This window comes from Somniosus microcephalus, chromosome 32, assembly GCF_052327205.1.
Source record: "Somniosus microcephalus isolate GS21.2 chromosome 32, FLI_Smic_1.0, whole genome shotgun sequence".
NCBI lineage: Eukaryota > Metazoa > Chordata > Chondrichthyes > Squaliformes > Somniosidae > Somniosus > Somniosus microcephalus.
In genome coordinates, this window is record NC_141018.1 from 26,296,572 (window position 1) to 26,309,376 (window position 12,805).

The following is a 12,805-nucleotide window of genomic DNA, read 5'->3' on the forward strand; positions in this document are numbered from 1 at the left end:
CATGGCAGATGCTGCCACCTTCTTCATAGATGGAAGATTAAAGCATCCCCATCATGCGACTGTGGAGCTCCTAATCAGACCCTGGAGCACATCATTGAGCACTGCCCTCAGAGGAAACTCGTAGGCAGCCTCCAAGATATCCACGCTGTTACACCGGAAGCTTTGGCCTGGATATCTGACTTAGATATTGACATTTGATTTGCTTTGCTGCTACCATAGGACAGAAGAAGAAGAGTACTACACCACAAGACTTTTTCATATGAAGGACCCTTGTGCCATAACAACAAGATGTCAAAGACCTCCGTAACATGCCCATGGTTTAATGGCATATTATAGAGGTGCGCAGTCAGCATAATCGATCTCAAGGATCCCAGCTTTATTTCGCTGGAGCAATTCTGAGCTTGGCAGTGCTGGCTTGATTTGTTATAACTGAGACAAAGCTCAGCCATTATCTCTGCAGATTTGTCATTCCTGTATGCCAGACTTCACCCTTGCTCCTGCTGGCTGCTGCCACAGCCCCATTATCCGCCTCGCTCCCATTACTTCCCCAGTTTGAGGAAGAATTAGTTCCATTCTAATGAAGCTAGAGTTTATCCATGTGAATGCAGCACGAATCAAACTGCCGCGTGATATAGCGTCAAACTCAATTATTTCATTTCCAGCTCTGGGTAGAGTAACAATTTGCAAACAAGGATCACATGCCCCCGGTCACTGTTTGTTATAGATTCCACTGTCTCAGAGTCCAAGCATGCAAAGGACATCTTGAGAACTCACTCATATTTAAAGTCAGTCAAGAATTGAAGAAAAGTTACCACGGCGACAAAACCTTTTGTAATTGAGAATATACGAGCTGAGAAGTTGCCTCACAATACTGTCAAATCAATACAAACAGAAAAACCATATTGTGAATAGTGGGGGAAACTCTATAAACTAACTCACGTTACTGGGCTCTTTATATTCTGCAGGAGCGATTTGTCCAATTACATCATCACTATTTAAACAATAATCTTCAGAACAAAATTGAATAGGGAAAAGCAAAAGGATGCTGAGATTCATCACAGCTCTTTGTACTGGCTTGATTCTTAAAGATGATCGCTCACTTGTTAAACTCAAAAGCGAAAGATATTTGACTTGCGTGTTAGAATACACAAGGCTGCAAACTGAAATAACAACAGAAAACGCTGGAAAAACTCAGCAGGCCAGGCAACATCCGTGGAGAGAGAAACAGAGTCAATGTTTCAGGTCTGTGACCCTTCGTCAGAACTGAGAAAAAAGCAGGAAATGAAACAGATTAAAAGGCTAGTTTGGGGGCTGGGAAATGGGGGAGGGGATGAAAGAACAAAAGGGAAGGTCTGTGAGAGGTGAAGAGACATTAAGAGTGTCCTTTCCCTCCTCTAAAAGGCAACCTAAATCTATTAATGGTGCAAAGGATTAAAGCAGACCTTTGTTTGTTGGGAATCCAAACTGGGAGACTTCTGGATGTATTAAGACACATCATTTGTGGGTCAGTATGGATTTCAGCTAACATGCTGTGGCCAGTTGAAGTGGACACACCTACAGGCTTTTCTGGTCGATCAATCAAGCAGGACGTTGTTAAAAATCAGATCACAATATCAATGACCGAGTCCAAAGTTGGGTTTCACCAAGAATAGAGGTTCTAATTCCAGATCTTTGAACTCCGATTGAATGTACCCGAGCATATACATCTCTACAGACGCTTGAACAAAATTGTCACACAACCATTGCAGCAAAATTCCTCTGACCCATTGCCCCTTAACATACCGTTTGATATTATTAGTGACACTCGGGAGCAGAGTACAAACTGTATCATTACAGACCGGCCTGGTAAATGTTGGCGCTGTTCCATTACGACTACTATACTTTAAACAAAGCTATCAGCTCCCTCAGACTCACAAACATAACAGGAATGTCGTTAGAACGCAAATTGTTGCTTCACTGAAATCTCATTCAGTGCAATAGCGGAAAGTACAGCTGGGGAAGTATCTCAAGAGTTTCATAGGTACAGTTTTAACAACAGTTAAAGGTCAAGCTGACTGTCTTAGTCACTGTGATAAGCTTCATCAGTTATTACATAGAGCTTACAGCACAGAAACAGACCATTCAGCCCAAAAGGGCCGTGCTCGGCGTTTATGCACCCCAGGAGCCTCCTCCCACCCTACTACATCTCACCCTATCAACATAACCTTCTGTTCCTTTCTCCAAGAGAAGAAAGAGTGTCCTTTCCAACTGAAAACTGATAAACCTCCTTGTTCTATCTCCCCCAGATCCCTCACCTGCTGTCACTCATGTCATTGCTACAGGGTCAATACCTTATAACAAGTCATGGCGCATAAGCTGAATGAAAACTGCATTAATAAGTGAGAAAGGCATGTGCTAGAATGCAGAGTTTTCCTCGTTTTAAACCTTTATCTTATTGCAAGACCTGTTCAGATTTTAAAAGGCCCTTCAACCCCTTTAAACTTGTCCATTGAGTATGACGCCCTAACGTTTTCCCACTATAGCTCAAATGTGTCCTCATTGTCAGCTGTGGTAGCACCCTCGCCTCTGAGTCAGAAGGTTGTGGGTTCAAGTCCCACTCCAGAGACCTGAGTACAAAAATCTAGGCTGACACTCCAGTGCAGTGCTGAGGGAGTGCTGCACTGTCGGAGGTGCCGTCTTTCACATGAGACATTAAACCGAGTCCCTGTCTGCTCTCTCAGGTGGACATAAAAGATCCCACGGGCACTATTTTGAAGAAGAGCAGGGGAGTTATCCCCGGTGTCCTAGCCAATATTTATTCCTCAACTAACAAAAACAGATTATCTGGTCATTATCACATTGCTGTTTGTGGGAGCTTGCTGTGCGCAAATTTGCTGCCATGTTTCCTACATTACAACAGTGACTCCACTTCAAAAAGTACTTCATTGGCTGTAAAGTGCTTTGAGATTTCCGGTTGTCATGAAAGGTGCTATATAAATGCAAGTCTTTCTTTCGTACTCGAAACAACCAGAATGGGCCTCTATAGGAACAGGAGTAGGCCATTTAACCCCTTGAGCCTGTTCCGCCATTCAATGAGATCATGGCTGATTTGCGACCTTAACTTCATCTATCCGCCTTTGGCCCATATTCCTCAAAACCTTTGGTTAACAAAAATCTATCAATCTCCGATTTAAAATGAACAATTGATCTAGCATCAAGTGCCGTTTGTGGAAGAGAGTTCCAAACTTATGGCACCTGCAGCAATTCAGCACTCCCTCAGTACTGCACTGGAACATCAGCCTCGATTAATGCACAGGCCCCCTCGTGCAGGCATCATACCAGCAGAGGTGAGAGTGCAACTAACTGATCCAAACTGACACAGTCATGGATAACAATGTTGGGAAATTGAATGTTTTTCCCTACTTTTTTGCATCTATAAGCTCGAGCTCATACACAACACAGATTAAATAGAAGATAGAACTCCCATACACCAAGCCAACAACCCAACCTCAGAAGTAGCTAATAGTCCCTTGCTTGTTATCTATTACTGCAGTAGAGAAACTGGTATGGGCTGGTGAGGTCTTTGTAAGAGACACATGCTGGACCTTTGTGTGGAATAGGACAACCCAAACCCCAAATCGCCTGAATCTGGCAAACGCCCAATACTCGGAGAAGGTTATCAAAATGGTTCACTTTGGGCTGATTGGCTCACAGCTCTAGTAACTACACTGAATGTTTCTCTGACCAAAGACTGGAATGCAAACCAAGTTTTGGACATTGTTGACAGAATATCGATGAAGATAGCAAGAGAATACGATTTGGGAATGTGAGAATTTAGAACTCAACTTGACCAGAAACCAAAGTTGATTTGGTCCAGTGCAGTGTTAGAAATTATGTCACGTGTGATACTTAGATTGTTCATGGGCTTAACATCAGTTGTGCAGATACTCTTGAGTTTCCCATTAGAGCTTGATTGCATTTGTTAAGCTTCTGTGGGAACTCTGTTGGAACTTTTAAAAGCAATTTCAGTCATAAGCGTTTCATTACCTTAAGCATTACTACTTAGCTCAGATCCACAATGTGACGGTGAAACAATTAGGCTAGAAGCACTCTTCATTGCTGTGATCTTAATAAGCAGTCTCTATAATATAGGTGATCAATTTTATTTTTATTTGTTTATGGGATGTGGGCATCGCTGGCAATGCCAGCATTTATTGCCCATCCCTAGTTGCCCTTGAGAAGGTGGTGGTGAGCCGCCTTCTTGAACCGCTGCAGTCCGTGTGGTGAAGGTACTCCCACAGTGCTGTTAGGGAGGGAGTTCCAGGATTTTGACCCAGCGACGATGAAGGATCAGCGATATACTTCCAAGTCAGGATGGTGCGTGACTTGGAGGGGAACTTGGAGGTGGTGGTGTTCCCATGCGCCTGCTGCCCTTGTCCTTCTAGGTGGAAGAGGTCGCGGGTTTGGGAGATGCTGCCGAAGAGGCCTTGGCGAGTTTCTGCAGTGTATCTTGTAGATGGTACACACTGCAGCCACGGTACGCTGGTGGTGGAGGGAGTGAATGTTTAAGGTGATGGATGGGGTGCCAATCAAGCAGGCTGCTTTGTCCTGGATGGTGTCGAGCTCCTTGAGTGTTGTTGGAGCTGCACTCATCCAGGCAAGTGGAGAGTATTCCATCACACTCCTTACTTGTGCCTTGTAGATGGTGGAAAGGCTTTGGGGAGTCAGGAGGTGAGAGACTCGCCGCAGAATACCTAGCCTCTGACCTGCTCTTGTTGCCACAGTATTTATGTGGCTGGTCCAGTTAAGTTTCTGGTTAATGGTGACCCCCAGGATGTTGATAGTGGGGATTCGGCGATGGTAATGCCATTGAATGTCAAGGGGAGGTGGTTAGACTCTCGCTTGTTAGAGATAGTCATTGCCTGGCACTTGTGTGGCGCGAATGTTACCTGCCACTTATCAGCCCAAGCCTGAACGTCGTCCTGGTCTTGTTGCATGTGGGCATGGACTGCTTCATTATCTGTGGAGTTGCGATTAAGGGCTCTGGATCCATATTGTCAGCTTAATAGATGTATTTCTTTTTGTTAAGAGCTATTTGGTCTTGCATGGGTATTCATGAATAACCATACCCGTGAACCTTTGGAATTCTCTTCTCCAGAGAGCTGTGGAGGCTGGGTCATTGAATATATTTAAGGTGGAGATAGACAGATTTTTGAACGATAAGGGAGTCAAGGGTTATGGGGAGCGAGCAGGGAAGTGGAGTTGAGGCCAAGATCAGATCAGCCATGATCTTATTGAATGGCGGTGCAGGCTCGAGGGGCCAAATGACCTACTCCTGCTGACCTACTCCTGCTCCTACGTCTTATGTTCTTAATGCACACTTTAAGTAAAAGTTGTGCATGCCAGTGTGAGTCCTTTGAGCTGCAAGTCTTTCAGAGCCACTGAAATAAATTGAGAGCCTTATGGTCTGGGGACCTCGAAGACGCTCACTTCCAAAATGAGTGGGCTCTTGGGCTCACTCTCCCCAATATTCAATAACCTCAACAATCCCTGGGGCACAGTCTGACCACATGAAGTCTACACATCCCAAGTTTCCGAAGGAGTGCAGATAAAAAGACACACAGCTTCCACAAAAGAACAAGTTAGAAAGAGACTGTTATAGCTGGAAATAAAAACAGAAAATACTGGAGACACTCAGCCGGTCAGGCAGCAGCCATGGAGAAAGAAACAGAATTGAGGTTTCAGGTCGATGACTATAGTAATCTGGGATGTAATGTTTAAGTTATCCACCAGATGGAGCCAAATATTAAGGTTTCACATTCACCAGTTTTTAAGGTAATGGGTCATGTATTCAATGTCCTGGTACACCAGTTTATACGGTAATGTGGCATTGCATTATGGGTATGACTCAGAGGTGAATCCTCCATCTTGCCATCATGCAGTAAGAATTGGGTGTTTTGCTTGCAGCCTGTAAGAGATGTTTCTCTGCTACACCGTGTAATTAAACAGTTGGGTTTGGTTCCTAATATCTCGCTTCCCTCAGTTTCTGACCTTACCACTCGGATATCACAATGACCTTTCATCAGAACTGAAACGTGAACTCTGTCTGTCTCTCTCTCTCTCTCTCCCCCAGATGCTGCCTGACCTGCTGAGTGCCTCCAGCATTTTCTGTTTTTATTTCAGATTTCCAGCACCCACAATATTTTGCTTTTGTTTTGTAATGGGATACAGTACTCATAGAAAACCAGGGAAAATACAACTGATACAGTAATTAAGTTATCACTGGGAAATGAATGAAGGAGAAGACTTGATTATCGACATTATAAGATGCTATCAGGCTAAATTAAATTTTATTTATGGGTGGAAGTAATTAACGGACTCTGCAAGACATCACTGGGAAAGATAGGAAAGGAGACTGGATGTTAGAGCATTTGATTAGACTGCGCAGGACCCGAGAGCTTCAACACACTGTGCCATTGAGTGGCAGAACGTGAGTTTGTGCCCTTGAAGAGTTTCTGATCTGCTCCATGTTCCATGAGGAAGCCCCAAGGATATACTCAATGTAGAAATACTGGGTGACCTGACTGCACAGCAAGAGAGACTTAACAGTGAAAAATAGAGGGTGGGTGGGGTCGTCAGGCACTGACCCCGGGGACTAGGCCTGTATTCACTAGAGTTTAGAAGAATAAGAGGTGATCTCATTGAAGCATATAAAATTCTGACAGGGCTAGACAGACTGGATGCAGGGAGGTTGTTTCCCCTGGCTGGGGAGTCTAGACCGAGGGGTTACATTCTCAGGATACGGGGTAGGACATTTAGGACTGAGATGAGGAGAAATTTCTTCACTCGGAGGGTGGTGAACCTGTGGAATTCTCTACCACAGAAGGCTGTGGAGGCCAAGTCACTGAATATATTTAAAAAGGAGATAGATAGATTTCTAGACACAAAAGGCATCAAGAGGTATGGGGAGAGAGCGGGAATATGGTATTGAGATAGAGGATCAGCCATGATCATATTGAATGGTGGAGTGAAGGGCCGAATGGCCTACTCCTGCTCCTATTTTTCTATGTATGTTTCTAAACCAGCAGTTCCTCCACATAATGCTGGAAAATTTGGAGGGGGGGAGGGGTTAAACCCCAGCCTCTCTCGCTCTCTCTCTTAAGCACCTCTCACCTGATAGCTATTGCTCACCATTAACAAGAGCCTGGAGGCAGGTTAGTCTTTCAGTCTGGAATGATGTGTGGCATGGGGAAGAGAAACAATAATGATTCTTCTTTCACATTTTCATTCCAGCGGAGATCGGAAATCTAGTGTCCCCAAATGGGCAAATGCGAATTAGTTGAAGAGTACCTGAATTTTTATTGTTCAATTCTGGTTTTGATTCACCTCTTTTGTGCATGTGTGTCACCAGTTTGGTAACCTGCCCTAATGGTGGGTGACAGACACTGCTGTCCACAGTTGAAAATAACGTGAAGAGGTAAGAGTCTAGGTTGTCCATTGTGTGATAGCTGCTGGCCCAGGGAGGTAGTGCCTGAACTCTACCAGTGCGCTGGACCCCTTGCTAACTGATGGGAAGAGTGCTAACGTGGCCTCACGGCAGCGATGCATCTACCCGTCTCTAAGTAGTCTAAAGCAGAGAGTGGTACCTCTTTCCTCTCAACTGGGTCATCACAAAACGTTTGCTGCAGATTCGGAAGTGGCAGCCCACAGACAAAAGTAGTTTCCGAACAGAGAACGGAGACAATGCTTCTCTGCAAGTGGACGGTGCTTTTTAAAAAAAAAAAATAAAGACTGGATAATTCAAAGCCATATCTGGGTCAAATTTAGATTTTCTAACAATCCAGATTTGACCCAGTTTAGCGTTGGAATTTGCGATGCTGTTCATTCCCATGCAATGTGTGCCACTGAATGGCATTCTCTCCTCCATTTAAGAGAAGAGGCACACAGAAGGCGGCAGAAAAGTTCTGTCTTGCCTCTCTATAGATGTCTAGGGAATGGTTTACGCGTTGCATCTCACTGCGGGTGTGGACAATAAAGAAAGATACATTCCCCCCCACAACGTACCATCTTCTGCAGTGCTTCAAAGTTTACAAAATCATCTTCTTGCTTCAGGCAAGTGTGAATTTAGCTTTAAAATAAAAAAAACTGCACGCAAGATGTATCCGCATGTTTAGCAACAGTAGCATGTTTTGGTGGCAGCGGGCAGAATATGTCCACTGCACTGTCGCAAGAAACTTTATTTTGGATGACCTCAGTAGTGGAATCGCACTGTTACAATGGTACGGGTAACCAACCAAAGTGATCGGAAGTGGATCCCTGAGATTCCCCGTGCCCCGAGTTCCAGATCTCACTTGTAGGTCTAGGAAGGTACCAAATGGAGATCAGGGGTGCATATGTCAGTCCATCACGTCACTAGCATGTGCAACATGGGCACTGCTCAGTGGGAAGGTTCTGACAAATGCCTTGGAATGCATATAGTCAGCATATGCTGCTTAACGTTGCGGTGAGGTAGAAACACAATGAAATATAAATAATCGATAAGTCGCAGCTAGACAGCAACGCCTTTAATGTTTCCCCATCTGCCCGGGATTATTCCACTTCAGATAAATGGATGGAAAATTGCGGGTTGAGTACAGAACCAAAAAACACAAGCCAGCCAGCATCTACATGTAGAAAAGCTTCATGTCTGGTGCATGCCATTCAAATTGGCAAAAGGATATTTAAAAAAAAAAATAGAAACATAGAAACATAGAAGATAGGAGCAGGAGTAGGCCATTCAACCCCTCGAGCCTGCTCCGCCATTTAATGAGATCATGGCTGATCATCCAAATTCAGTACCCGGTCCCTGCTTTCTCCCCATATCCCTTGATCCCTTTAGCCTTAAGAAATATATCTTAATAGAGAATAGAGAAAGACTGGCAGTCATTTCATGCTAGTTTCTTCTGATCTGGAGCCAGAAATTTACAAGCGCTCGTCAATCTACAAATTTCCCTCACCAACCTTTAACTGACCTCAGGATGCACAGCACTTATTCGACTCTGTGTGGGCTTAAAGGGGTGGAGCATGTTAAATACCGCCGCAACTTAGCAGCAGAATAATAGACTGCGTTGCATGGTATAAGGCTCCTGTCATTATAAAATAGCATATTGTCTGACTGACCATGAGCAATGCCATGGGAGATCTACTAGTTTCACCCCATCGCTCCCCCGCCTATGATAACGGAGAGCTCATTTAACGAACTAGATGTGTACATTCCTCAGGTGAGCTGAAATGTCATGCACCTCTCTTAGGGCTAGTTTGCTAATTTTATTGTCTAGGGGCTAGAATTTCCCAGGGCCGTGGAGGCGGGAATGGAGGCGTGTGGGGTGTTAAAATTGCAAAATCGGGGGGCATGAACCCATCCCGCCCCCAACCCGCCTCCATGCTCGTTTCCCAGGAGGCGGGTACCCAACCTGTGCTGGGAGCCACCTCCCCGAGGCGGGAAGGGGATTAGTGCCAATTAACTGCCTGTTAACAGGTAGTTAACAGGCAGTTTTTAGCCTAATCCTATTTTTACCCCTGAAGTGTGGGCTTCCCGACGGCTCCAAACCACGCCAAGTTAGCGAGGCGGACCGTCGGGCTGAAGGACTTGGAGGGTTCGAGATGTCCGGTGTTCAGGACAGTGATGGGTGCATGAGTGCAGAGGTAAGTGTGTTTGGTGGGTGTAAAATGTTTAAATAAGTTTTACTTACCTTTACTTACTAATGCAGGCTTCCTTCCTTCAGGTCTCGGGAGTCCCTCATCTCACCGGCACAGAAAGCAGAATGGCCGCGAGCTGTCAAAATCTGCAGCCTCTGCTTCCTGTTCTGGAGAGATCTCTAAATCAGCCTGAGAGGAAGGAATTAACTTAGTGTACAGATTGTCAGTGTTTGACAACTTCAAAGAGCTGCCAAATGCTGATATTTCATCTGTCAAAAGCTCTTGACAGATGAAATGTCAATCTGTGACATCACCTGTTGCCGGGTGGCCCTTAATTGGCCTGCTGAGCCTGCTGGGCGGACTCAACAAGGTCAATCAAGGGAAAATCGAGTGGGTTGGCCACAACTCGATGGAGGCGGGACTACAACCCCAAAAGTAGGAATCCCGCCTCCTACTCGTCTCCATTGATAAAATCCAGCCCTAAGAGTCTGTTAATGAGAAGAAATACATTGCCCATTATCCCTTGTTAAACCCCGCTCCCCCCCCCCCATACACTTGAACATTGATGATTTGTTGTAATAAAAAGTACTGGACAGATATTGCTCAAAAAATAATACAGTCCTTCCTCTCTAATAGATACATGAAATGGCCCAGTCAGAAATATCAACCCAACAGGTAGGACCTCCTTTGGACAGATCACAGTAAAGCTTTCCGCTAGTGAGAGCATTCAAAATGTTGTTTATTTTACAACTGCATTTGACGGAACCGCTTTGTTATGCTAGCATCCCCTTAAAGATCAGTGATCGTTTGCCAGGGAACAGCTGAGCCGAAATAAGACTTTTGATCTTAATTAAATGGGCCTCGAAATTCGTCTCGGGCTGCGGCGCAAATAAACAGGCGGTATCGGCTCGGTCGCCTGTTATACGTTCCATGTCCAGTTCCGTCGTGGAACGGAATATCGGGCGCTGCGTGTGTAACGGGCGGCCCGAGCCGATAGCGTCCATTTTGTGCCACCGCCCGTTGACGAATTTCTAGGCCACTGTGGCTAATGTCTGTCGAAAGGAAGACGTTAAACCAAAAAAAAAAACCTACTGTAAGGTGTGATGACTGAGTATAAGAATGTTGCAGCAGATGACTTGGTCCAGTTCTGAACCATTTAAAGATTTTCGAGACCCTTCAACAGGATTTGATGTATGAACCTTTAATATTGTTTAATTGAAATTTCAATCTACCTCCGCATTCTGTTTGATGCACACAGCCTGAAGGACTGGGAAATATTATCGGTGGTTCCTGATGATGTATTTTTCCACTGCGGGACTGACTTGGGTTTAAAGAATGTGTAAAAAGGTGTTTGTTGAACACTATTGCATTGGAGAATACTTCTGGCTCTCAGGCAGACCCTCTGTTTTAATATAATTTCATTTGCCACACAGGTCCCCACTGGACTGCTGCTTTTTGTCACTCTGCTTAATGATGTGACTTTGTGTTACAGTGTAAAGCAGTTACAATTTTCAGAAATGCCTAGTAAGAGCAAAAGAATGTCCTGTAAACTTTAGATAGGTCACTTAAAGAGGAGGTGTTGAACAGATCGCTGTAGAAATAGAAGCAACTTTATTTTAAAGGCACGACGAGCTGCAACAGAGACTCAGTTACAAACTTTTAAACAGCAATTTGATAAATCATGATTAAATCCATATTAAAAACCTTATTTCTGCACACACATCCTGTCTACAAAACCTTACATCCTGTTATGGTTTTGTCATATTTTGCATGTCACCTTTTTCCACTGTAAATTCCCATGTCCACATTTATGATGGAAACAACCTATGTAAAGATGTCACGCTGTAATTACACCCTCCCGCCAGTGGTGGCGCCGTAGCACCTCAGTTTTGCATCTGCCAGCTCCTCGACTTCTAGAGAAAATCGTAGGCTCCAACCAACTCGACTTCTCCGCTTCTTAATTTGCTGTAAGCGTTACTATTTAATTATAAACAATAATAATCAAATTATTATAGAAAAGGACAGAATTTTTAACATTACAGAATTATGGCTGTCTGGCCTGGTCCAATAATTCAGGGCTGACAGGGCTGGCAGGTAATAACAAATAATATTTATTATTTTAAAACACTGTTAGCAGAATTTGATTTTAACCTATTGTTCAGGCAAGAGATTGATACCAAATTACTATCCTCTTAATAATATGAATTCTGGAATCTACACTTTTAAATGATTCAGACACAATGTCAGTGCTTTCCATTGCATTCCATCATTCACTTATGCTACAATTCCAATCCGCTTGGCGGCTACGCCTTTTCTGTTTTCTCCATCAGTCCCCTGGTCTTGCTGGGGTTTACACCAAAGGCAGCCACTCCGAAGTGACCTTCTCCCATGCCTTCACTGCTAATGCTGAGAGTCAGTCCATCCAGGCACGCGAGAGAAGCCTAAGGATGACCCTTTAAACTTACCTTGCCCTCTGTGAAGAGAAAACCTGCTGCTGACACTACAGGAACGTAGTGGTGGAGGATCAAGCCTGCGACCCACCTTTTGAAGCAATGATCTTGGACCACTGCAGCACCCTACAAAGGCATGACCTTTGTATTTACACCCCCCGCACCTGCTGACTAGTATCTGTCTGAGCCTCTCGCCAGCATCTGTCTGAGGCTGAACCACACTGTTCGCAAACTTGATGTCATATTTGACACTGAAATGAGCTTCCGACCACATATCCGTGGCATAACTAAGACCGCCTATTTCCACATCGCCAGTCTCCGCCCCTGCCTCAGCTCATCCGCTGCTGAAACCTTCATCCATGCCTTTGTTACCTCTAGACTTGACTATTCCACCGCACTCCTGGCTGGCCTCCCACATTCCATCCACCCATCACCCCCGTGCTCGCTGACCTACATTGGCTCCCGGTTAAGCAACGCTTCGATTTCAAAATTCTCATCCTTGTTTTCAAATCCCTCCATGGCCTCGTCCCTCCCTATCTCTGTAATCTCCTTCAGCCCCGCAACCCCCTGAGATATCTGCGCTCCTCTAATTCTGCCCTCTTGAGCATCCCTGATTATAATCGCTCCACCATTGGTGGCCGTGCCTTCAGCTGCCTAGGCCCTAAGCTCTGGAAATCCCTCCCTAAACATATCTTATC

General features: G+C 44.8%; 1 protein-coding gene across 15 annotated transcripts in view; it reads left to right on the forward strand.

The window, feature by feature from the left end:
- The window catches only part of LOC147097348 (protein mono-ADP-ribosyltransferase PARP6), a 121,830-nt gene that overhangs the window by 31,184 nt on the left and 77,841 nt on the right, over window positions 1–12,805 (forward strand). For 11 of the 15 annotated variants that reach the window (XR_015074361.1, XR_015074362.1, XR_015074364.1 and 8 more), the window contains one exon: window positions 10,294–10,332. The exons of the other annotated variants lie outside the window; for them this stretch is intronic. Coding sequence is in view for 8 of the 11 variants with exons in the window: in XM_085972238.1 (XP_085828364.1) it covers window positions 10,294–10,332 (39 nt within the window). In the remaining 3 variants the exon portion in view is untranslated. The remainder of the gene's footprint in view (window positions 1–10,293; window positions 10,333–12,805) is intronic. 15 annotated transcript variants of the gene reach the window in all.